Below are 24,077 nucleotides of genomic sequence, written 5' to 3' on the forward strand. Positions count from 1 at the left end.
GACCCACAGTCTCCTCCTGGACCCACAGTCTCCTCGTGGACCCACAGTCTCCTCGTGGACCCAGAGTCTCCTCGTGGACCCACAGTCTCCTCGTGGACCCAGAGTCTCCTCGTGGACCCAGAGTCTCCTCATGGACCCAGAGTCTCCTCATGACTCACAGTCTCCTCATGACTCACAGTCTCCTCATGGACCCAGAGTCTCCTCATGGACCCACAGTCTCCTCATGGACCCAGAGTCTCCTCATGGACCCAGAGTCTCCTCATGGACCCACAGTCTCCTCATGGACCCACAGTCTCCTCATGGACCCAGAGTCTCCTCATGGACCCAGAGTCTCCTCATGGACCCACAGTCTCCTCATGGACCCAGAGTCTCCTCCTGGACCCACAGTCTCCTCATGGACCCAGAGTCTCCTCATGGACCCATAGTCTCCTCATGGACCCACAGTCTCCTCATGGACCCACAGTCTCCTCATGGACCCACAGTCTCCTCATGGACCCACAGTCTCCTCCTGGACCCAGAGTCTCCTCCTGGACCCACAGTCTCCTCCTGGACCCACAGTCTCCTCATGGACCCAGAGTCTCCTCATGACCCACAGTCTCCTCATGGACCCACAGTCTCCTCATGGACCCACAGTCTCCTCATGACCCACAGTCTCCTCATGACCCACAGTCTCCTCATGACCCACAGTCTCCTCCTGGACCCACAGTCTCCTCCTGGACCCACAGTCTCCTCATGGACCCACAGTCTCCTCATGGACCCACAGTCTCCTCATGGACCCAGAGTCTCCTCATGACCCACAGTCTCCTCATGGACCCAGAGTCTCCTCATGGACCCAGATTCTCCTCATGGACCCAGAGTCTCCTCATGGACCCAGAGTCTCCTCATGACTCACAGTCTCCTCATGACTCACAGTCTCCTCATGGACCCAGAGTCTCCTCATGGACCCACAGTCTCCTCATGGACCCAGAGTATCCTCATGGACCCAGAGTCTCCTCATGGACCCAGAGTCTCCTCATGACTCACAGTCTCCTCATGGACTCACAGTCTCCTCCTGGACCCACAGTCTCCTCATGGACCCACAGTCTCCTCATGGACCCACAGTCTCCTCCTGGACCCACAGTCTCCTCATGGACCCACAGTCTCCTCATGGACCCACAGTCTCCTCATGGACCCACAGTCTCCTCCTGGACCCAGAGTCTCCTCCTGGACCCAGAGTCTCCTCATGGACCCAGAGTCTCCTCCTGGACCCACAGTCTCCTCCTGGACCCACAGTCTCCTCATGGACCCACAGTCTCCTCCTGGACCGAGTCTCCTCATGGACCCACAGTCTCCTCATGGACCCACAGTCTCCTCATGGACCCAGAGTCTCCTCCTGGACCCAGAGTCTCCTCCTGGACCCAGAGTCTCCTCATGGACCCAGAGTCTCCTCCTGGACCCACAGTCTCCTCCTGGACCCACAGTCTCCTCATGGACCCACAGTCTCCTCCTGGACCGAGTCTCCTCATGGACCCACAGTCTCCTCATGGACCCACAGTCTCCTCATGGACCCACAGTCTCCTCATGGACCCAGAGTCTCCTCCTGGACCCACAGTCTCCTCCTGGACCCACAGTCTCCTCCTGGACCCACAGTCTCCTCCTGGACCCAGAGTCTCCTCGTGGACCCAGAGTCTCCTCATGACTCACAGTCTCCTCATGGACCCAGAGTCTCCTCATGGACCCAGAGTCTCCTCATGGACCCAGAGTCTCCTCATGGACCCAGAGTCTCCTCCTGGACCCACAGTCTCCTCCTGGACCCAGAGTCTCCTCATGGACCCAGAGTCACCTCATGGACCCAGAGTCTCCTCATGGACCCAGAGTCTCCTCCTGGACCCAGAATCTCCTCATGGACCCACAGTCTCCTCCTGGACCCACAGTCTCCTCCTGGACCCACAGTCTCCTCCTGGACCCACAGTCTCCTCCTGGACCCACAGTCTCCTCCTGACCCACAGTCTCCTCCTGGACCCACAGTCTCCTCCTGGACCCACAGTCTCCTCATGGACCCACAGTCTCCTCATGGACCCAGAGTCTCCTCATGGACCCAGAGTCTCCTCATGGACCCAGAGTCTCCTCATGGACCCAGAGTCTCCTCATGGACCCAGAGTCTCCTCATGGACCCACAGTCTCCTCATGGACCCACAGTCTCCTCATGGACCCAGAGTCTCCTCATGGACCCAGTGTATCCTCATGGACCCAGAGTCTCCTCATGACCCAGAGTCTCCTCCTGGACCCACAGTCTCCTCATGAACCCACAGTCTCCTCCTGGACCCAGAGTCTCCTCATGGACCAACAGTCTCCTCATGGACCCACAGTCTCCTCATGGACCCACAGTCTCCTCCTGGACCCAGAGTCTCCTCATGGACCCAGAGTCTCCTCCTGGACCCAGAGTCTCCTCCTGGACCCAGAGTCTCCTCCTGGACCCACAGTCTCCTCCTGGACCCACAGTCTCCTCCTGGACCCACAGTCTCCTCCTGGACCCAGAGTCTCCTCATGGACCCAGAGTCTCCTCCTGGACCCACAGTCTCCTCCTGGACCCACAGTCTCCTCCTGGACCCACAGTCTCCTCCTGGACCCACAGTCTCCTCATGGACCCAGAGTCTCCTCATGACCCACAGTCTCCTCATGACCCACAGTCTCCTCATGGACCCAGAGTCTCCTCATGGACCCAGAGTCTCCTCATGGACCCACAGTCTCCTCCTGGACCCACAGTCTCCTCCTGGACCCACAGTCTCCTCCTGGACCCACAGTCTCCTCCTGGACCCACAGTCTCATCCTGGACCCAGAGTCTCCTCATGACCCACAGTCTCCTCATGACCCACAGTCTCCTCCTGGACCCACAGTCTCCTCATGGACCCACAGTCTCCTCCTGGACCCACAGTCTCCTCCTGGACCCAGAGTCTCCTCATGGACCCACAGTCTCCTCATGGACCCACAGTCTCCTCATGGACCCACAGTCTCCTCCTGGTCCCAGAGTCTCCTCATGGACCCACAGTCTCCTCCTGGACCCACAGTCTCCTCATGGACCCAGAGTATCCTCATGGACCCAGAGTCTCCTCATGGACCCACAGTCTCCTCATGACCCACAGTCTCCTCCTGGACCCACAGTCTCCTCATGGACCCACAGTCTCCTCATGGACCCAGAGTCTCCTCATGACTCACAGTCTCCTCATGGACCCACAGTCTCCTCATGGACCCACAGTCTCCTCATGGACCCACAGTCTCCTCATGACCCACAGTCTCCTCCTGGACCCACAGTCTCCTCCTGGACCCACAGTCTCCTCATGGACCCACAGTCTCCTCATGGACCCAGAGTCTCCTCATGGACCCAGAGTCTCCTCATGACCCACAGTCTCCTCATGGACCCACAGTCTCCTCATGGACCCACAGTCTCCTCATGGACCCAGAGTCTCGTCATGGACCCATAGTCTCGTCATGGACCCACAGTCTCCTCATGGACCCAGAGTCTCCTCATGGACCCACAGTCTCCTCATGGACCCACAGTCTCCTCATGGACCCAGAGTCTCCTCCTGGACCCAGAGTCTCCTCATGGACCCAGAGTCTCCTCCTGGACCCACAGTCTCCTCATGGCACTAGCAGCATGAGATGAGGAGACTCTGGGTCCAGGATCATCACATGCTGCTCGTGCAGCGTGAGCCACAACCATGGTCTACCCTGAAGACCCTCCTGTCCCGGGGCAGCGGGGGTCCGCCAGGCTTCAGGCTCCATGGCGACATTAGTGTTCCACACACATGTTCTATTTTGAGCGCCGTGGTACTGGACCGGTTCCGTTCATTGGGGATTGGAAGGAGAGCTCTAGACCCACTCTAGGGTCTCAGACTCAGCTCCACAGATCCACTCAATGGTTCAACAGAACCAGTCACATGTGTGAGAGGGCCTCAGAACTCTTATTGACATGGACCACCGTGGTGCAGGACCACACCCTCCACCCTGACTCACCGACCACCATGATGTTGAACTCCAGGCCGGCCTTCATGGTCTTACGCCTCATCTGGTCCAGCACCGCCTCGATGCCCACGTAGCCAAACAGGTCCGCGCCTCGGATGAAGCTCATCTGCAGGCCCGGCACAGACTGGACCAGTTCCACCTCCACCTCCCTCTCTTCCTTTATGTCTCTCTCCTCCATCCCCTCCTCCTCTGCTGCCGGCACAGAGCTCTGGGTGCTCTGGGGGTTCCTGCTGGCCGGTAGTTCCTCCTGCTCTGGTCCCATGAGGTCCTCTCTCTCCTCCATTGGGCGGTGCCGGTCCGTCTCCAGCTCTGCAGCAGCTCCTGTGGGGAAAGAACGAGCAACGGCGATCAGCATCTTCACCTCCACATCAGAGAAGTGCTCTCTGGTGGACTCCTGTCCCAAAGACCCGGCTCCAATGGCACTGGACCAGGGCCATCGGGACCCCCTAAGCCTTCATTCAGCGCTCATCCTGCATGGACCTGGACTAGCGAGGTCGGGTCCTGTAGGCCTCTGAGACCTGGGGGTGGGTCGATGGTCCATTGAGGAGAAGAAGAAGAAATGGAGGCTCCTCTACCTCGTGACTCTTTGAAGAAGTCACAAGCATCTCTGAGTCTGGAGATCATCTCCATCACGTGTATCACAGGACCGTCGGCACACTGATCTGTCGACAGGAAGTAGATCTACACCTGGTCAATAGGAAGTAGATCTACAGCTGGTCAACAGGAAGTAGATCTGCAGCTCGTCAACAGGAAGTAGATCTACACCTGGTCAATAGGAAGTAGATCTACAGCTGGTCAACAGGAAGTAGATCTGCAGCTGGTCAACAGGAAGTAGATCTGCAGCTCGTCAACAGGAAGTAGATCTACACCTGGTCAATAGGAAGTAGATCTACAGCTGGTCAACAGGAAGTAGATCTACAGCTGGTCAACAGGAAGTAGATCTGCAGCTGGTCAACAGGAAGTAGATCTGCAGCTGGTCAACAGGAAGTAGATCTACAGCTGGTCAATAGGAAGTAGATTTGCAGCTGGTCAACAGGAAGTAGATCTACAGCTGGTCAACAGGAAGTAGATCTGCAGCTGGTCAACAGGAAGTAGATCTCCTGCTGGTCAAGAGGGCAACATGGTGACAGAGGCCCTTCAGTCACGAGACAGCAAGAGATGTTTAAGAAGACTGGATGAGTACACAAGGAACCCCACATCACCACTGAGACACACACACACACACACACACACACACACAAAGACAGACACACACAGACACACACACAGAGACAGACACACACAGAGACAGAGACACACAGACAGACACACACACACACACAGACAGACACACACACAGAGACACACACACACACACAGACAGAGACACACAGAGACAGACACACACATAGACAGACACACACATAGAGACACACACACACACACAGAGACACACACACACACAGACAGAGACAGACACACACACACACACACAAACTACTTAAAGGTTCACTTCGTCTACTGTACAACATTATTCTGTGTTTGGACGGATCCACAAGGTGGAGGTCTGGACCCTGGACTCAGGACCCTGAGCCCTGGACCCTGGACTCAGGACACTGGACCCTGAGCCCTGGAACCTGGACCCTGGACTCAGGACCCTGGACTCAGGACCCTGAGCCCTGGACCCTGGACCCTGGACTCAGGACCCTGGACTCAGGACCTTGAGCCCTGGACTCAGGACCCTGGACTCAGGACCTTGAGCCCTGGACCCTGGACCCTGGACCAAGACTCAGGACCCTGGACTCAGGACCCTGAGCCCTGGACCCTGGACTCAGGACCCTGGACTCAGGGCCCTGGACTCAGGGCCCTGGACTCAGGGCCCTGGACTCAGGACCCTGGGCCCTGGACTCAGGACCCTGGACTCAGGACCCTGAGCCCTGGACCCTGGACTCAGGGCCCTGGGCCCTGGACTCAGGACCCTGGACTCAGGACCCTGAGCCCTGGGCCCTGAGCCCTGGGCCCTGGACTCAGGACCCTGGGCCCTGCTCACACACTTTGAGATGAACAGCTGCTCATCGTGCACATATTGAGCAAATATTCAAAATGCAACTGTGAAGACAGCCAGCGGGAGGAGACAAAGAAACTGTTGCAGGGATTCCCCTGGGGGTGCGCGAGAGGAAAAATGTAATGGTGGTCTAATGGTGTAATAATTAATATTAAACATTCTCAGGGCTCTCAAGTGTCATTTCGGTCTTAACTCACGCACTCCCGCCACACATCGTATTTCTTACGCTGAAAAAAACTGGGGGGGGTGGGGTGCTAGTGAGTTTTTCCAGTGAGAGTGTGCTCACCTGTGTGTGCGGATGTGTCGGCGCGCATCACGGCAGAGCGATGCGCGTTATGGGAGCGGCGGCGCTGGGCTTAGCCCAGAGGAGTGAAGCAGCGACATGTGGAGACATAGAAACACTCTCAGACAGCAGCTTGCTGCTACGTGCGCCTGCTGCCCGTCTGACTCCGCTGCTTTGGGTGAATGACGTCACGTGCGACCTGGAGGTGTTAACCACTTGTGTGCCAAATCTTTGTTTTAAATTTTTTTTTATTAACATTCGGGGCTAATAAAAAAACATCCGGGGCTTTAGCCCCAGGTTTTTTAGCCTAGGGACGCCACTGTGCTCAATACGTCGATCGTGGTCGCTGCAGAGCTCCGACGCCGGTCTGCGCGCATCGGGACGGAGCAAAGAAAAAATCACCCCCCCCCACCCACTCTTCTCGGCTGGATGCCGGCGCGCGTAACGCTCAGCCTTGATGCGCGCACAGGTGAGCACACTCTCACTAGCACCCCCCCCCCCCATTGCGTTTTTTTTTAAGGCGTGGGGGATAGGGGGTGCGTGAACCCGGTCGGGATGTAGAAGGGGGTGCGTGGTCTAAAAAGTTTGGGAACCCCTGGGGGATGGAGGTAAGCCTGTGAAAGGCAAACAGAGAGAGAGAGAGAGAGACTGGAGGAACCCCAAGCGGTTTGTTCAGGGCGGGGTCATCTGGGCAAGTCTTCTCAAATTATTCCATCATTAAACTTGTAACAACATCCAACAGCAACCACATGTCTATCCCTGAACCCAACCCCCTAACCCTGACCCCTGACCCTGACCCCAACCGTGACCCCCTGACCCCAACCCTGACCCCTAACCTAACCCAACCCCTACCTGACCCCCTAACCTGACCCCTAACCCTGACCCTAACCTGGCATCAGAAGACGCCCCCTAACCTCAGAAGACGCCCACTAGGGTGCGCATCAGAAGGACGTCCACTAGGGTGCCATCAGAAGGCGTCCACTAGGGTGGGCATCAGAAGACGTCCACTAGGGTGCGCATCAGAAGACGTCCACTAGGGTGCGCATCAGAAGACGTCCACTAGGGTGCCCATCAGAAGACGTCCACTAGGGTGCGCATCAGAAGACGTCCACTAGGGTGCGCATCAGAAGACGTCCACTAGGGTGCGCATCAGAAGACGTCCACTAGGGTGCGCATCAGAAGACGTCCACTAGGGTGCTCATCAGAAGACGTCCACTAGGGTGCGCATCAGAAGACGTCCACTAGGGTGCGCATCAGAAGACGTCCACTAGGGTGCTCATCAGAAGACGTCCACTAGGGTGCTCATCAGAAGACGTCCACTAGGGTGCGCATCAGAAGACGTCCACTCCAGTCTGCTCAGGCTCCTCTAGGACGTTATCATCAAACTAACCGTGTCTGGAGGAGGCCCAGAGGAGGCCCAGAGGAGGCTTAGAGGAGGCCCGGAGGAGGCCCAGAGGAGGCCCGGAGGAGGCTTAGAGGAGGCCCGGAGGAGGCCCGGAGGAGGCCCGGAGGAGGCCCAGAGGAGGCCCAGAGGAGGCCCAGAGGAGGCCCAGAGGAGGCCCAGAGGAGGCCCAGAGGAGGCCCGGAGGAGGCCCGGAGGAGGCCCAGAGGAGGCCCAGAGGAGGCCCAGAGGAGGCCCAGAGGAGGCCCAGAGGAGGCTTAGAGGAGGCCCAGAGGAGGCCCAGAGGAGGCCCAGAGGAGGCCCAGAGGAGGCCCAGAGGAGGCCCAGAGGAGGCCCAGAGGAGGCCCAGAGGAGGCCCAGAGGAGGCTTAGAGGAGGCCCAGAGGAGGCCCAGAGGAGGCCTAGAGGAGGCCCAGAGGAGGCTTAGAGGAGGCCTAGAGGAGACCTAGAGGAGGCCCAGAGGAGGCCTAGAGGAGGCCCAGAGGAGGCTTAGAGGAGGCCTAGAGGAGACCTAGAGGAGGCCCAGAGGAGGCCTAGAGGAGGCCCAGAGGAGGCTTAGAGGAGGCCTAGAGGAGACCTAGAGTAGGCCCAGAGGAGACCTAGACTGTAAAACTTTTCACTGTAAAATTACAGTAATTTACAGGCGAAACTGCTGCCAGTAATTTACTGTAGTTTTACAGTATCTCTACTGTATCAAAAGAATACAGCAGCTTGCTGTATTCTTTTGATACTGTAATTTACTGTAATAATTCAAAATTACAGTAAATTACTGACAGCAGTTTCGCCTGTAAGTTACTGTAAAATGTACAGTAATATGGAAATACAGTAACTTGTAATCAAAATGTAAAGTAATTTGCTAAATGAATTCGTAAAATAACAGGACTTTTAGTGTTAGCTCTTTACCCCAAAACATTTAGGAAACTGTAGCGGAAGCATCTGTCAAATTAACAAGCATGAAAAAGAACAATTTGCAATAAATAAGACAATAGGACATATTCATAATATTCTTGTTTATTAGAATAGCCTTGACAAAAAATAGCATCCAAATAACTGATTCAAATATTCTAGCCCTTAGAAATCAAAATGGTATGGATAAGTTGCATGTGTGAGTGTGTTTTTCCTATAGTGCATGGTTATCGGACAAAATGTGTACTTGATGAACTGAGTAAATACTAATGTTTCAAAAGAAAAGAGCCTCCCCATTCTATATCTTTCATCCCTGTTTCTTATATTTTGTGTTTTGTTTTTACTCTTGTGTGTTGCTGCTACTGTCACGACAAATTTCCCCTTGGGGATTAATAAAGTATATATCTATCTATCTATCTATCTATCTATCTATCATTACGCTAGGGGGTTTTACTTAACAGAACAATACTGACTATTGAACAATACTGTGTGCTAGCCCAAAACACAAAATAGCTATTACACATATAAATACTGGTGTGAATGAATTTTTTTATGTGTGTGTATTTGTACGTTGTGCATTGTACTTTACAGACTGACAATAGTGTTATGTTTCAAAAGGAAAGAGCCTCCCCAGTACGCTAGAGTTTTTTACTTGACAGATCTATGCTGTTGAACAATATTGCGCTAACTTCAAAATTTAACAGAAATAATGTCTGGTTGGACATTGTTAAGATAATAGATACAAATAAAACAAAAATAGCCCTTACAAATACAAATAGCAATGTGAATGAGTGAGACACATCCATAGATATGAAGGATTAGTGAGTGTGTATATGTGTACTCATCTGAACTCCATGGACAATGTGAAGAAGTGAGACCCATACATAGAAGGATGTGGGTGTGGGTGTGTGCGTCTGTGTGGGTGTGTTTGTGTGTGTGTGTGTGTGTGTGTGTGTGTGTGTGTGCATGTGTGCGTGCGTGTGTATGTGTACTCATCTGAACTCCATGGACAGAGTCAGGGTAGTGATAAACTCATACAAAGTCCCACTCGAAGTCCACGAGCTTCCTCAAGAGGGTGCACACATGCGGATTCAGGGATGTCGCTTTCTTTTGGACCATTCGCCCGCTCTTCTTGCTGGTCACCTTTCCCTGACGTGCCTTTGTCCCTCTCTCTGGGTTAATCCCAACACATCTTCTGGCGAGCATGACAAGGTAAAACAAAAAGAAATAGTCAAACCACTTCTAAACTATTGTTAATGGCCACCACATATTGTTAGCATAATCATTCTTTTTCCTACTTTATGTTTATAATACATATTAGAGTAGATATATGGGAACATTTAGTTTTATATGCATCACATCTTTGGAATGTGTAAATTCAGTTTTTTTTTCTTGTACATAAGTACACGTCTTTATTACAGTAAAATGCAAAATATTATTACAAAGCACCTCTGATTAAATATGAGATTGTGTTATGTTTATCACTATGAAACAGATCTGAAGCATTTAGATTGAAAAGCATTAGAATGCAAATAATTCCAATGGCATCTATGAGTACAAATGCTAGTAAGCGTAAGCTTAACCGGTGTTACGATAATTAGGGGGTCTTTTGCTATTTTTTCTACCCTGCAAGGGGTATCTAGCCCCAATAAATCTGATAACCACTGAAGTTGAATGTGTATTTCTGTTTATTTTAGAACCAAAGATAAATCTCTTTTTGGAATTAACTTTATGTGCTCTGTTCTCTGATTGAAGTCCATGTCCTTTAAACAATTGAACTATCAAGCTTGCATCCTGAAGATACTATATCTATCACATAAAGATAAATGCATGGAGGGCTGTAAGGCCCGAACACCTGAAACGAATGACTTGATATGGGATTCAAACTTACCTCTGTATGAATTCAAGTGTGCAGGCAGCCAGATCCTGATATTGGAGGTTGAAGTTGTAGTAGCATGCGAAGACAACAGCAAGCCCCAAAACAAACGTTGCTCCTTCGCACACCACGTGGCCCTCGATGCTAACCATCCAACGCTGGTCAGGAATCATTGGACCTTAAACAAAATGCAAAGTGTTAGGCTGAATGTCAAATTTACCATTTGAAATATAATGAAGTGGCAACATACTGATATATCTTTTTCTGTATTGTACAGACATTTCCAACTGATATTTGAAAAGATTTTTTAAACAATGTAAGCTTCCGATAGATATCAGGATTTTTAATTCAGTGCGGAATGCTACTTGGCCTGTTGTTGTCTCTGCAATGCACATACAGTTGCATGCAACTTAGTGACTGTCCCTAAATAGAGACATCTATAGATAAATAATCACCAAACTATTTACAATTTTAAAAGCTATAAAGAGACCTTAATCAGTGGAGAAAAATGGAGAAACACAAGCAAACTACTGACATGGCAGAGACAATATTATTATATAGCCTACTGTGTCTGTATTATAGAGACTCAACTGTTTATTAACTATTTAAATTTGTGTAGTCATTTATCCAAGATATTTCTAAGCTATTTATGAATTAGTATATATTTACAGAAATGTAAAGGTGTGTGTATTATATAAAATATGAAAGAAAAACTCACCACAACTGAACTCACTATAACTGAGGGGCTTAGTGCTTACCTAGAATGATCAACCGAGGGCTATCGGGGAGGGCAAGGGATGTCTTCACAGTTGCTGCTGTGTCTGACACCTTTATAGGAGACAACAATATCATTGCAGTTATAAGTTCATGTTAATACAATTTAGCATTGTTTTAACTATGGCTGCCATCAATTTCACTTTTAAGAAAATTATTTTAAAAGATATTTAAATACTTTTAAAGGCTTATCTGGAATAACGTTGACTTACATCAGTTATACTCACATCTGCCTGCCATTTTAAAGACAACACTTTGCCAAATGAACGGTTACAACCATGAAAAGCACATTTAAATTTGATGTGGGGGGTGTTTTGGTGAACTTTCATATGCCTTACAAAGGCATATTTAGTAACACATTCGTGGCCACAAAATTGACAACTGAACATAATGGAAAAATAAGCTAGACTGCTGCCTTTCTTCCCTTGTTAACATGTAAATACTGAATACTATTAGTAACATGTTACTAATAGTATTCAGTATTTAAATATTAACTAAGCTAAGAACAGCTAACTGCTTAGCTAGCTAATGTGCATGCCAACCACATGGAGAAACATGTGCTAACTTAACTAACGTTAGCTAATCACATGTTAACAAAGGTGTTCAAAACGTAGCCTAAGTTGAAAGTGAACTTACCGTGAGGTAGTTGGTTAGTAGTTGTCCTTTTTGTCTGGACTGAAGATTCAGTTGACTTTCCCAAACTGGCGGGGTAAGACTTTAAAAATACCCATGTGAAGACGTCGGTTCTCCGAGACTTGCACCACTCATTACAAGCAAAAAATGGCGGTGGTGAAAATAAATACAAATATAGCGATATCCTAATAAAGTTGGTGTCTCCTTCACTTGCACGGGAGATGGAACGGGGATATAGGTGCCGCGACCGGAGCGGACCGATCATGATCGCGCACAACGGTGAAAAATAAATAAATACCGCAACTTTTCTTAAAGTGGTAAAACTAAAGTGACTTGGATGTTAACACACGGAAGACGTTATCATTAAAATAGAAACTCACAAGATTGACAGAGGAATTGCAAAACTCTGCTTTGGCTACTCATTTATGAGAACTTCAAAATAGTTACTCTCCCAAGATTCTCAGCGGTACGCAGTAAACTACTGTGAAAAGAAGCACTTGACCGTTAGGATCATGGAAGCAAGCGTTATAACTCCCAGAATGCATTGCTTTTACAGCATTATACAGTAATAGCACAATACAGTATGTTACTGTTAGAATTTCACTGTAAATTTACATCAAAGTGTTACAGTGTAGAGGAGGCCCAGAGGAGGCCTAGAGGAGGCCCAGAGGAGGCTTAGAGGAGACCTAGAGGAGACCTAGAGGAGGCCCAGAGGAGGCTTAGAGGAGGCCCAGAGGAGGCCCAGAGGAGACCTAGAGGAGGCCCAGAGGAGGCCCAGAGGAGGCTTAGAGGAGGCCTAGAGGAGACCTAGAGGAGGCCCAGAGGAGGCTTAGAGGAGGCCCAGAGGAGGCTTAGAGGAGGCCCAGAGGAGGCCCAGAGGAGGCCCAGAGGAGGCTTAGAGGAGGCCCAGAGGAGGCCTAGAGGAGGCCCAGAGGAGGCTTAGAGGAGGCCTAGAGGAGACCTAGAGGAGGCCCAGAGGAGGCCCAGAGGAGGCTTAGAGGAGGCCCAGAGGAGGCTTAGAGGAGGCCCAGAGGAGGCCCAGAGGAGGCCCAGAGGAGGCCTAGAGGAGGCCCAGAGGAGGCTTAGAGGAGGCCCAGAGGAGGCCCAGAGGAGGCCTAGAGGAGGCCCAGAGGAGGCCTAGAGGAGGCCCAGAGGAGGCTTAGAGGAGGCCCAGAGGAGGCCCAGAGGAGGCCCGGAGGAGGCCTAGAGGAGGCCCAGAGGAGGCCTAGAGGAGGCCCAGAGGAGGCTTAGAGGAGGCCCAGAGGAGGCTTAGAGGAGGCCTAGAGGAGGCCCGGAGGAGGCCTAGAGGAGGCCCAGAGGAGGCCTAGAGGAGGCCCAGAGGAGGCCCAGAGGAGGCCTAGAGGAGGCCCAGAGGAGGCCCAGAGGAGGCCCAGAGGAGGCCCAGAGGAGGCTTAGAGGAGGCCCAGAGGAGGCTTAGAGGAGGCCCAGAGGAGACCTAGAGGAGGCCCAGAGGAGGCCCAGAGGAGGCTTAGAGGAGACCTAGAGGAGACCTAGAGGAGGCCCAGAGGAGGCCCAGAGGAGGCCCAGAGGAGGCTTAGAGGAGGCCCAGAGGAGGCTTAGAGGAGGCCTAGAGGAGGCCTAGAGGAGGCCCAGAGGAGGCCCAGAGGAGGCCTAGAGGAGGCCCAGAGGAGGCTTAGAGGAGGCCCAGAGGAGGCCTAGAGGAGGCCCAGAGGAGGCTTAGAGGAGGCCTAGAGGAGGCCCGGAGGAGGCCCAGAGGAGGCCTAGAGGAGGCCCAGAGGAGGCCCAGAGGAGGCTTAGAGCTGTCACAAACAGGGACTGTGAGGTCCCGTTTAGAAAAACCCTGTTTGGGCAAAATGTGCTGTCCTTCAAAGGCTGCATGATGTGGAACAGCCTACCTCCTTCTATAACGGAAAGCCCCAGCCTGCTCACCTTCAAAGGATGCATGATGTGGAACAGCCTACCTCCTTCTATAAGGGAAAGCCCCAGCCTGGTCACCTTCAAAGGCTGCATGATGTGGAACAGCCTACCTCCTTCTATAAGGGAAAGCCCCAGCCTGGTCACCTTCAAAGGATGCATGATGTGGAACAGCCTACCTCCTTCTATAAGGCAAGCCCCAGCCTGGTCACCTTCAAAGGATGCATGATGTGGAACAGCCGACCTCCTTCTATAACGGAAAGCCCCAGCCTGGTCACCTTCAAAGGATGCATGATGTGGAACAGCCTACCTCCTTCTATAAGGGAAAGCCCCAGCCTGGTCACCTTCAAAGGATGCATGATGTGGAACAGCCGACCTCCTTCTATAAGGGAAAGCCCCAGCCTGGTCACCTTCAAAGGATGCATGATGTGGAACAGCCTACCTCCTTCTATGAGAAAGCCCCAGCCTGGTCACCTTCAAAGGATGCATGATGTGGAACAGCCGACCTCCTTCTATAAGGGAAAGCCCCAGCCTGGTCACCTTCAAAGGATGCATGGTGTGGAACAGCAGACCTCCTTCTATAAGGGAAAGCCCCAGCCTGGTCACCTTCAAAGGATGCATGGTGTGGAACAGCCGACCTCCTTCTATAAGGGAAAGCCCCAGCCTGGTCACCTTCACAGGCCACCTGAAGGCATGGCTCAGACTTCATCAGCCCTGTGACCATTAGAGTTAATCCGCACGGTATCCAAATGTCCTAAATGCACCTTTTTATTAATCTTCTTTTCTTCTTTTGTATTACTGTACTGTCATTACGTGTGAAGTGATGTGTGCTTTCCATTTCACTCTGCTTGTATTCTTAAATTACATCAACCTGCCAAGGGACTACAGATGGAAACTAGCCTCCCGGCTATAATCTGGCATATTTACATGTACATTGTACTGTCCATCAATATGCACTGTCCCTTATTCTCTAAATAAATAAATGAAAATAAATGAATAGAGGAGGCCCGGAGGAGGCTTAGAGGAGGCCCAGAGGAGGCCCAGAGGAGACCTAGAGGAGGCCCAGAGGAGACCCAGAGGAGGCCTAGAGGAGGCCTAGAGGAGACCTAGAGGAGGCCCAGAGGAGGCCCAGAGGAGGCCTAGAGGAGGCCCAGAGGAGGCCCAGAGGAGGCCTAGAGGAGGCCCGAGGCCCAGAGGAGGCCCGGAGGAGGCCTAGAGGAGGCCCGGAGGAGGAGGCCCAGAGGAGGCCTAGAGGAGGCCGAGGCCTGGGAGGCCCAGAGGAGGCCCAGAGGAGACCCAGAGGAGGCCGAGGCCTAGAGGAGGCCCAGAGGAGGCCTGAGGAGGCCTAGAGGAGGCCCGGAGGAGGCCTAGAGGAGGGCCCAGAGGAGGCCGAGGAGGCCCAGAGGAGGCCTCAGAGGAGGCCTAGAGGAGGCCAGAGGAGGCCCAGAGGAGGCTAGGAGGACCTAGAGGAGGCCCAGAGGAGGCCCAGAGGGAGGCCTAGAGGAGACCCAGAGGAGGCTCAGAGGGAGGCCTAGAGGAGGGAGGAGGAGGCCCTGAGGAGGCCCAGAGGAGGCCCAGAGGAGGCCCTGAGGAGGCCTAGAGGAGACCTAGAGGAGGCCTAGAGGAGACCTAGAGGAGGCCCAAGGAGGCCTAGAGGAGGCCCGGAGGAGGAGGCCCAGAGGAGGCCTAGAGGAGGCCTAGATAGATATATGTATATATATATATATTAGGGCTGGGCACGTTAACGCGTTAATCTTGCGTTAACGCATCAATTAATTAACGCCGACAATTATTTTATTCGCATGGGTTTATTATTTATTTTATTATTGTAAAAGTGTGTTGCTCTTATTTTGTAAAAGTCTGACCGAAAAGAAAGTAATTCGCGGTTTAACAAACATGGAGAAGAGGACGGAGATTTTAAAGTTCTTAAAGACGGCGGAGTCGACAGAAACAAAGTCATATGTAACACTGCCAAGATGAATGGTCTTATCACCGGAGTACTTCCAGTCTTAAATATCATTTAAATGCTAAACACACCGTTGATGCCAGCAAACCACACAACCAACCACACAGTGGAGCGAGGCTTCGGCAGACGAGCTGCAGGGAGGAGATCAACCAAGAGAACCAACGCCTCAGCCAAGTGGAGAGCTACTGCTGGCTGGTTAGGATTGTGGAGACGCCGGTCTGAGAAACATTTAGAGAATCTCAACAAATGACGAATACACCAGTTGTATGAAAAGGAGAGGACAGCTTCACAACGTGCTGTTGCTCTCATGGGGACGACTGGACTCGGTGACCACAATGACCTCGGAGTGACTGAGCATTACCTTGATGAGAAGTGGGCGCTGCATCCACACGCCCTGACTGATGGACAGAGGAGAGACATTCTGCTGACACTTTACTGAAGTTGCACAGCAGTGGAATGTGTCAAATGAAGTCACCACACTGAGCACAGAGCACCAGAGATGAGACGACTGCCTTTGATCACGTCCCTGCTTCGCGTCTCCAGCGCTCTGTCAGTGTCTCTGCATAACTGTGCGTTGGACAATGTCCTGACCAAGAGCAGAAAGGTTGTGGGGCACTTCAAACACAGTCCAGCAAGTGCAGCAGAATTAGAACAAAAACAAGTTGAACATCGACAGAAGAAGGAGTCGCTTATGCAAGACGTTCAAACCAGATGGAATTCTACTCTGGACATGATAAAAAGCATCCGCAGAAACCAACAGCCACTGAGGGATGACCTCACCACCAACACCAACATCGTCATGCCAACTACAGCTGGAATGGACAAAGTGCAGAGGTTGGAGACGCTCCTGGAGCCCTGCAGGTATGTTTTACATCATCGTTCTTACTATCCTGTCTGAGTGCATGGAAGAGAGAAATAGTGTAAATGCAGCATGAATATGGAGAGGATATGTTTTTGTGTATACTGTAAGTGAATGCAATTTATTTTTGACTGAAGTGGAGTTGATTTTCTGTTGCAGGTATTTGACTGAACTTTTGGGAGGCGAACAGTCTGTCTCATGCTCTGTGGCTGCCTGCTGTTTGCCATCTGTCCCGGTGATGAGAGCTCAGATGATGACCCTGCCTACGTGACCAACTTCAAGTCTACATTCAGGAACGACATGGAGACACATGAGAAATGCCAACACTGCATATCTGATTGCTCCTGCATTGGACCCGAGATTCAAGGACCTCAAGTGTCGACCCAGAGCTGAGGAGGAGGTGTGGGCCTCAGCCACCAGCGTAGTCAAGGAACAGAGGAAGACAAAACTCACCACCAAAGAAAAGTTCACCCTATTGGCTGCTTCATCCGAGTCTGATTCTGAACAAGAAGAAGACTCAATTGAGCTGTGTGCATCGACACAGAGCAGGCCCGCCATCAGAGTGGTGGTCCAACATGCAGCTGGCCCCTGTGCACAGAAGGACCTGGCCACCGGCAGCCTCCGCCCCCTGAGAAAGGTTGTTTTCTCTTGCTGGTCATATTGTCCAGAAGAAGAGAGCTTCTTTATCATCTGAACATGTTCATAATCTGGTGTGCCTTAGCAACTGGTTTAGTGCAGAGGAGTAAAAAACATACATTTGTAGGAATCGACAAACTGCACTGACAGTGTTTCCTGGTTCTTTTTTGGGTTCGGGTTAGTTTGAGCTCGTTAGGTTATGTTTAGCTCTTTCTCTCTGAGGAGAGGGCTGATGTTTTCAGGATTAGTTCCTCAACGTAGTTTTCTCAATTAAATGCGGCCAACGGGTTTCTGAATCATGGCATTGTTAATAGCTGGTTCGTTTTCACATGAAACCCATGTTACCCTCCACGGTTGCTGTTGGTTGAGTTAATCTGATTGAACTGTACATCGTGTTCATAGCCGACTGTAGGACACAAAGGGAAGAGCGATGTTAGAAGATATAAAATGTCTTTACAATTAAATACACCGTGGCTAACTTCCTTCTATGTTTGTCGTTTTCTGGCTTACGTAAATGTAATCACATCTTTGGTGCTTCACCACTCTAACATTAATGCCCTGGCAGTGGCAATAAGCTTTAGTTTTGTGTTTGTTTTGATAACATTGTTTAAATTGAGATTTACATAAAGTATTTATTTTATTTAACTGCTACTAAATACAAATGCTGATGTTAAGTGTTTGTTTGCACAACAGATTTTATGGCACTTTAGTTCATATGGCAGAACATTTAAAATAGAAGTGCGCTATACACTACTTTAGAATTAATTATTGGATTTTGCGTATCCAAATGCGATTAATCGTGATTAATCAGGGAAATCATGCGATTAATCGCGATTAAAAATTGTAATCGTTGCCCAGCCCTAATATATATATATATGAGTGAGACCCATGGTACAAAGAGCCTGCTCTCAGGCTGTCCATGGGATGTATTTGGTTCACCAGCCGAGGCCTAGCCCCTCCCCCCCCCCCCCCCGTCCAGACCGCCAAAGTGGACCAGTCCCGTCAGCTCATTGTTAGCCGGGACACGTCCACCACCAGAGGAGACTTCCTACCTTCCATCAGGCACTACGGCCGCCGCGTGAGGCCCTGTCCTCTGTCCTCTGTCCTCCTGTCCTCCTGTCCTCTGTCCTCTGTCCTCTGTCCTCCTGTCCTCCTGTCCTCTGTCCTCGGGGTCTGCTTCCCTCGCTTCAGGGCCGGAGCAATGAGGAGAAAGGGAGAGGGGGAGGCTGCCGCCGGCGGCTCGGTGCAGCTCCAGGATCCATTCACATGCAGATGGCCCAAGAAGCTTCCACTAATCCCTGAGAGGAGGAGGACGCCGCCTCCCACCCCTCCCCCTCCCCGTCCCGCCACAACCACTTACCGGACCGGGCTGAGCTGTCAGTCGGGGGGGACTTCTCCCCGTCCTGTGGCCTGTGGTCCAGCCCGGCCTCAGAGACACGAGGTCCTGAGCTGCTGTTTGGTTGTTGGTTCTTTCAATGTAATCAGAGTCCTACCTGTTGAAGCTGTATGATGATGTTGATCTATCAGTGCGGTTACATGCAATCGAATTATTGTCTTAGTCGGACTGAAATCGAATTATCCGTTTCATGTAAACACCTTAGTCGGACTATGTGCGGTCCGACTTCGATCCGATTAACACCCTGGATAGCTCGGATGATCCAGTTGATAATTCGACTCTCGCGGCATGCAACGGTGAATTGGATTCGGAACTGGACTTTGCGTCTTTGCGCATGCTCGAGATCCCGCCGCCCTCCTCCCTCCCCCCTCCCTCCCTCCCTCCCTCCTCCCATGTCGTGACCCGGAAGTCGAAAGAGACGATAAGTTGTCACTGCCGCGAGCCTGGTCGGCAGAAAACAAACACACCAGCAGCACCGCTGCTAACCATGTTGGTGCCCTAAGCATAACTCCTCATGATGCCCCCCTGAGATAGGAAGTGACCCACGGCGATCGTTGTCGACGGGAGGGGGGGGGGCTAGTGAGCGTGCTCACCTGTGTGCGCGGATGTGTCGGCGCGCATCACGGCAGAGCGATGCGACCCGAGAAGTGTTAACGGGGGTTGCTGAGCGATTAAATATATCTCTTGTTCTGCCTGTTTTGTGATATACATCCTAAAAGGCGCCTAATATTTCTAGACTGAAATAATATCGGCATTATAATTATTATAACTATGAGGATTTTATGAGGTCAAGCGGAAATGGCTGTGTCACCACGAGTTGTAATGAAAACAGCGCCGCCTATCGTATCGGATATGACATGCTTTCAAAGGCCAATGATTCTAATCACTCACTGCCATGTATATTGGGATAACAGCAGATCCCCCAAAAGAGAGCAGAGTCCGACTAAAGCAAGATTAGAATGATACCATCATGTAAACGCACTGTGTGAGCGTTGGCTCTGATTGGACCCCGTGTGTCCAGTCAGTCTGGTGGATAGGGTTTACACCGTTGCTCTCTAGCGCGCCCTCAGGGCTGGACGGACACCCCTCACCCAGCAGGTCCATCTCCACCTGCTCTACACAAAGCCTCCTTGACCCCTAAGCTCCGCCTACTTAGATTTCCCTCCATTTTTTATGTTGTGACACGTGATTGGTCAGCCCTCCTCCGAGCCGGTGGTTCACAGCAGCATGTCTGACCTCACCGTACAGAGAGGATATGGACCAATGAACTCCTTGGGGGCGGGTCTTGTTTTCCAATGCTCATAACTCAACACTATTAGGACCAGTGGCGGTGCGTCCATAGAGGGCGCTAGGGCGCCGCCCCTCTTAAAATTTTGAGATGAAAAAAAAAAGAAGAAGAAAAAAATATAAAATATACTGTCAAAAAACATTGTATACCAAATCATTTAAATAGTAAATAAACCGTGTTGACGCGCTAAATGTGTGTGGGAGACCGTCAGCCTGTCAACAACCACTTAAGTTAAATGAGACATAAATAATATATCGCCACTCATCCTCACGGAGAGAAGCCCCGCCCCCTTTACGGGCGCCGGCCCAACGTGTGTGTGCGGCAGCCAGCAAACATTTCACGTCGTTTCGGCTTCTCATTGGAGGATGAAACGTGAATCTTGGGGCGCAAACATGTGCGCTCATTGGCCAATGACATCGTTTCTTATTTCACGTGACTGGACTATTCGGCAGATCAGAGACCGGTATCGTTCCCTCAGCCAGAGAGCTCCACGGAGCTACGGGAGCAGGTAGCTAACGGAGCTGTTAGCTGGAGCTCAGTGAGTAATGCTGTTTAGTTTCCCCTGTCTGTTGTTCCAAAGTCCTGGGACAAAAACTCTCTGGACTACAACGGGGGGAGGGGCCTAAAGAGCTGCAGACATGTGTAAAGCACGGATGTTAACGCAGCATCTAGCTAACAGCATGAAGCTAACAGCATGAAGCTAACTAGCTAACAGCATGAAGCTAACGAGCTAACAGCATGAAGCTAATGAGCTAACAGCATGAAGCTAACGAGCTAACAGCATGAAGCTAACGAGCTAACAGCATGAAGCTAACGAGCTAACAGCATGAAGCTAACGAGCTAACAGCATGGAGCTAACGAGCTAACAGCATGAAGCTAACCCTGTCTCAGACCGAACTGGCATCGAAACACAAGGAAGAAGTTGTGAAACAGACACATTCCCTCAGAATGATGGAGGCTGATTACAGACATGATGACTTTAACCAGAGAGTTATGGAGACTTTAGAGAGGAGCGACTCTACAGGAGAGGCTCTGTCCCCATGGAACATGTGATCTGACTCTACTCTGTCCCCATGGAACATGTGATCTGACTCTACTCTGTCCCCATGGAACATGTGATCTGACTCTACTCTGTCCCCATGGAACATGTGATCTGACTACTGTCCCCATGGAACATGTGATCTGACTCTACTCTGTCCCCATGGAACATGTGATCTGACTCTCTGTCCCCATGGAACATGTGATCTGACTCTACTCTGTCCCCATGGAACATGTGATCTGACTCTACTCTGTCCCCATGGAACATGTGATCTGACTCTACTCTGTCCCATGGAACATGTGATCTGGCTCTCTGTCCCCATGGACATGTGATCTGTCCTCTGTCCCCATGGAACATGTGATCTGACTCTACTCTGTCCCCATGGAACATGTGATCTGACTCTACTCTGTCCCCATGGAACATGTGATCTGACTCTACTCTGTCCCCATGGAACATGTGATCTGACTCTACTCTGTCCCCATGGAACATGTGATCTGACTCTACTCTGTCCCCATGGAACATGTGATCTGACTCTACTCTGTCCCCATGGAACATGTGATCTGACTCTACTCTGTCCCCATGGAACATGTGATCTGACTCTACTCTGTCCCCATGGAACATGTGATCTCTGACTCTACTCTGTCCCCATGGAACATGTGATCTGACTCTACTCTGTCCCCATGGAACATGTGATCTGACTCTACTCTGTCCCCATGGAACATGTGATCTGACTCTACTCTGTCCCCATGGAACATGTGATCTGACTCTACTCTGTCCCCATGGAACATGTGATCTGACTCTCTGTCCCCATGGGACATGTGATCTGACACTCTGTCCCCATGGAACATGTGATCTGACTCTACTCTGTCCCCATGGAACATGTGATCTGACTCTACTCTGTCCCCATGGAACATGTGATCTGACTCTACTCTGTCCCCATGGAACATGTGATCTGACTCTACTCTGACCCCATGGAACATGTGATCTGACTCTACTCTGTCCCCATGGAACATGTGATCTGACTCTACTCTGTCCCCATGGAACATGTGATCTGACTCTACTCTGTCCCCATGGAACATGTGATCTGACTCTACTCTGTCCCCATGGAACATGTGATCTGACTCTACTCTGTCCCCATGGAACATGTGATCTGACTCTACTCTGTCCCCATGGAACATGTGATCTGACTCTCTGTCCCCATGGACATGTGTGATCTGACTCTACTCTGTCCCCATGGAACATGTGATCTGACTCTACTCTGTCCCATGGACATGCTACTCTGTCCCCATGTGATCTGACTCTACTCTGTCCCCATGGAACATGTGATCTGACTCTACTCTGTCCCCATGGAACATGTGATCTGACTCTACTCTGTCCCCATGGAACATGTGATCTGACTCTACTCTGTCCCCATGGAACATGTGATCTGACTCTACTCTGTCCCCATGGAACATGTGATCTCTGACTCTACTCTGTCCCCATGGAACATGTGATCTGACTCTACTCTGTCCTCATGGAACATGTGATCTGACTCTACTCTGTCCCCCATGGAACATGTGATCTGACTCTACTCTGTCCCCATGGAACATGTGATCTGACTCTACTCTGTCCCCATGGAACATGTGATCTGACTCTACTCTGTCCCCATGGAACATGTGATCTGACTCTACTCTGTCCCCATGGAACATGTGATCTCTGACTCTACTCTGTCCCCATGGAACATGTGATCTGACTCTACTCTGTCCCCATGGAACATGTGATCTGACTCTACTCTGTCCCCATGGAACATGTGATCTGACTCTACTCTGTCCCCATGGAACATGTGATCTCTGACTTACTCTGTCCCCATGGAACATGTGATCTGACTCTCTCTGTCCCCATGAACATGTGATCTGACTCTACTCTGTCCCCATGGAACATGTGATCTGACTCTCTCCCCATGGACTGTACTCTGTCCCCATGGAACATGTGATCTGACTCTACTCTGTCCCCATGGAACATGTGATCTGACTCTACTCTGTCCCCATGGAACATGTGATCTGACTCTACTCTGTCCCCATGGAACATGTGATCTGACTCTACTCTGTCCCCATGGAACATGTGATCTGACTCTACTCTGTCCACATGTAACATGTGATCTGACTCTACTCTGTCCCCATGGAACATGTGATCTCTCTGACTCTACTCTGTCCCCATGGAACATGTGATCTCTGACTCTACTCTGTCCCCATGGAACATGTGATCTGACTCTACTCTGTCCCCATGGAACATGTGATCTGACTCTACTCTGTCCCCATGGAACATGTGATCTCTGACTCTACTCCCCGTGTAACATGTGATCTCTGGCTCTACTCTGTCCCCATGGAACATGTGATCTGACTCTCTCTGTCCCCATGGAACATGTGATCTGACTCTACTCTGTCCCCATGGAACATGTGATCTGACTCTACTCTGTCCCCATGGAACATGTGATCTGACTCTACTCTGTCCCCATGGAACATGTGATCTCTGACTCTCTGTCCCCATGGAACATGTGATCTGACTCTACTCTGTCCCATGGAACATGTGATCTGACTACTCTGTCCCCATGGAACATGTGATCTGACTCTACTCTGTCCCCATGGAACATGTGATCTGACTCTACTCTGTCCCCATGGAACATGTGATCTGACTCTACTCTGTCCCCATGGAACATGTGATCTGACTCTACTCTGTCCCCATGGAACATGTGATCTGACTCTACTCTGTCCCCATGGAACATGTGATCTGACTCTACTCTGTCCCCATGGAACATGTGATCTCTGACTCTCTACTCTGTCCCCATGGAACATGTGATCTCTTTTTGAAACCCCCCCCCAAAAGGGGGGGGGGGGAAAAAAAAAAAAAAGGGGGGGGGGGGGGGGGGGGAAAAAAAAGGGGCCCCCCGGGGGGGGGGGGGGGGAAAAAAAAAAAGGAAAGGGGGGGGAAAAAACCCCCAAAAGGGGGGCCCCCCGGGGGGGGAAAAAAGGGGGGGGCCCCCCCAAAAAAAGGGGGGGCCCCCAAAAAAAAGGGGGGAAACGGGGCCCCGGAAAGGGGGGG

The 24,077-nt window shown here is 51.1% G+C and overlaps 1 protein-coding gene and 1 long non-coding RNA gene across 7 annotated transcripts in view; both read right to left on the minus strand.

Moving 5' to 3' along the window:
- The window catches only part of septin12 (septin 12), an 89,762-nt gene that overhangs the window by 17,472 nt on the left and 48,213 nt on the right, over nt 1–24,077 (minus strand). For 2 of the 6 annotated variants that reach the window (XM_056406215.1, XM_056406216.1), the window contains exon 3: nt 3,994–4,323. In XM_056406215.1, the coding sequence (XP_056262190.1) occupies nt 3,994–4,323 (330 nt within the window). Of the gene's footprint in view, nt 1–3,993; nt 4,324–4,482; nt 5,298–6,332; nt 7,070–18,328; nt 18,547–18,636; nt 18,657–24,077 lie in introns of those variants that run through there. The other 4 variants (XM_056406221.1, XM_056406220.1, XM_056406218.1 and 1 more) reach the window with 4 other exon arrangements.
- LOC130188117 (uncharacterized) lies at nt 8,317–11,779 on the minus strand. Its single transcript, XR_008830567.1, has 3 exons — nt 11,271–11,779; nt 10,528–10,690; nt 8,317–9,831 (listed from the first exon to the last, which is right to left on the minus strand). It is a non-coding gene; the product is annotated as an uncharacterized LOC130188117 (long non-coding RNA).

This window comes from Pseudoliparis swirei, chromosome 23, assembly GCF_029220125.1.
Source record: "Pseudoliparis swirei isolate HS2019 ecotype Mariana Trench chromosome 23, NWPU_hadal_v1, whole genome shotgun sequence".
In the NCBI taxonomy this organism is placed as follows: Eukaryota; Metazoa; Chordata; class Actinopteri; order Perciformes; family Liparidae; genus Pseudoliparis; species Pseudoliparis swirei.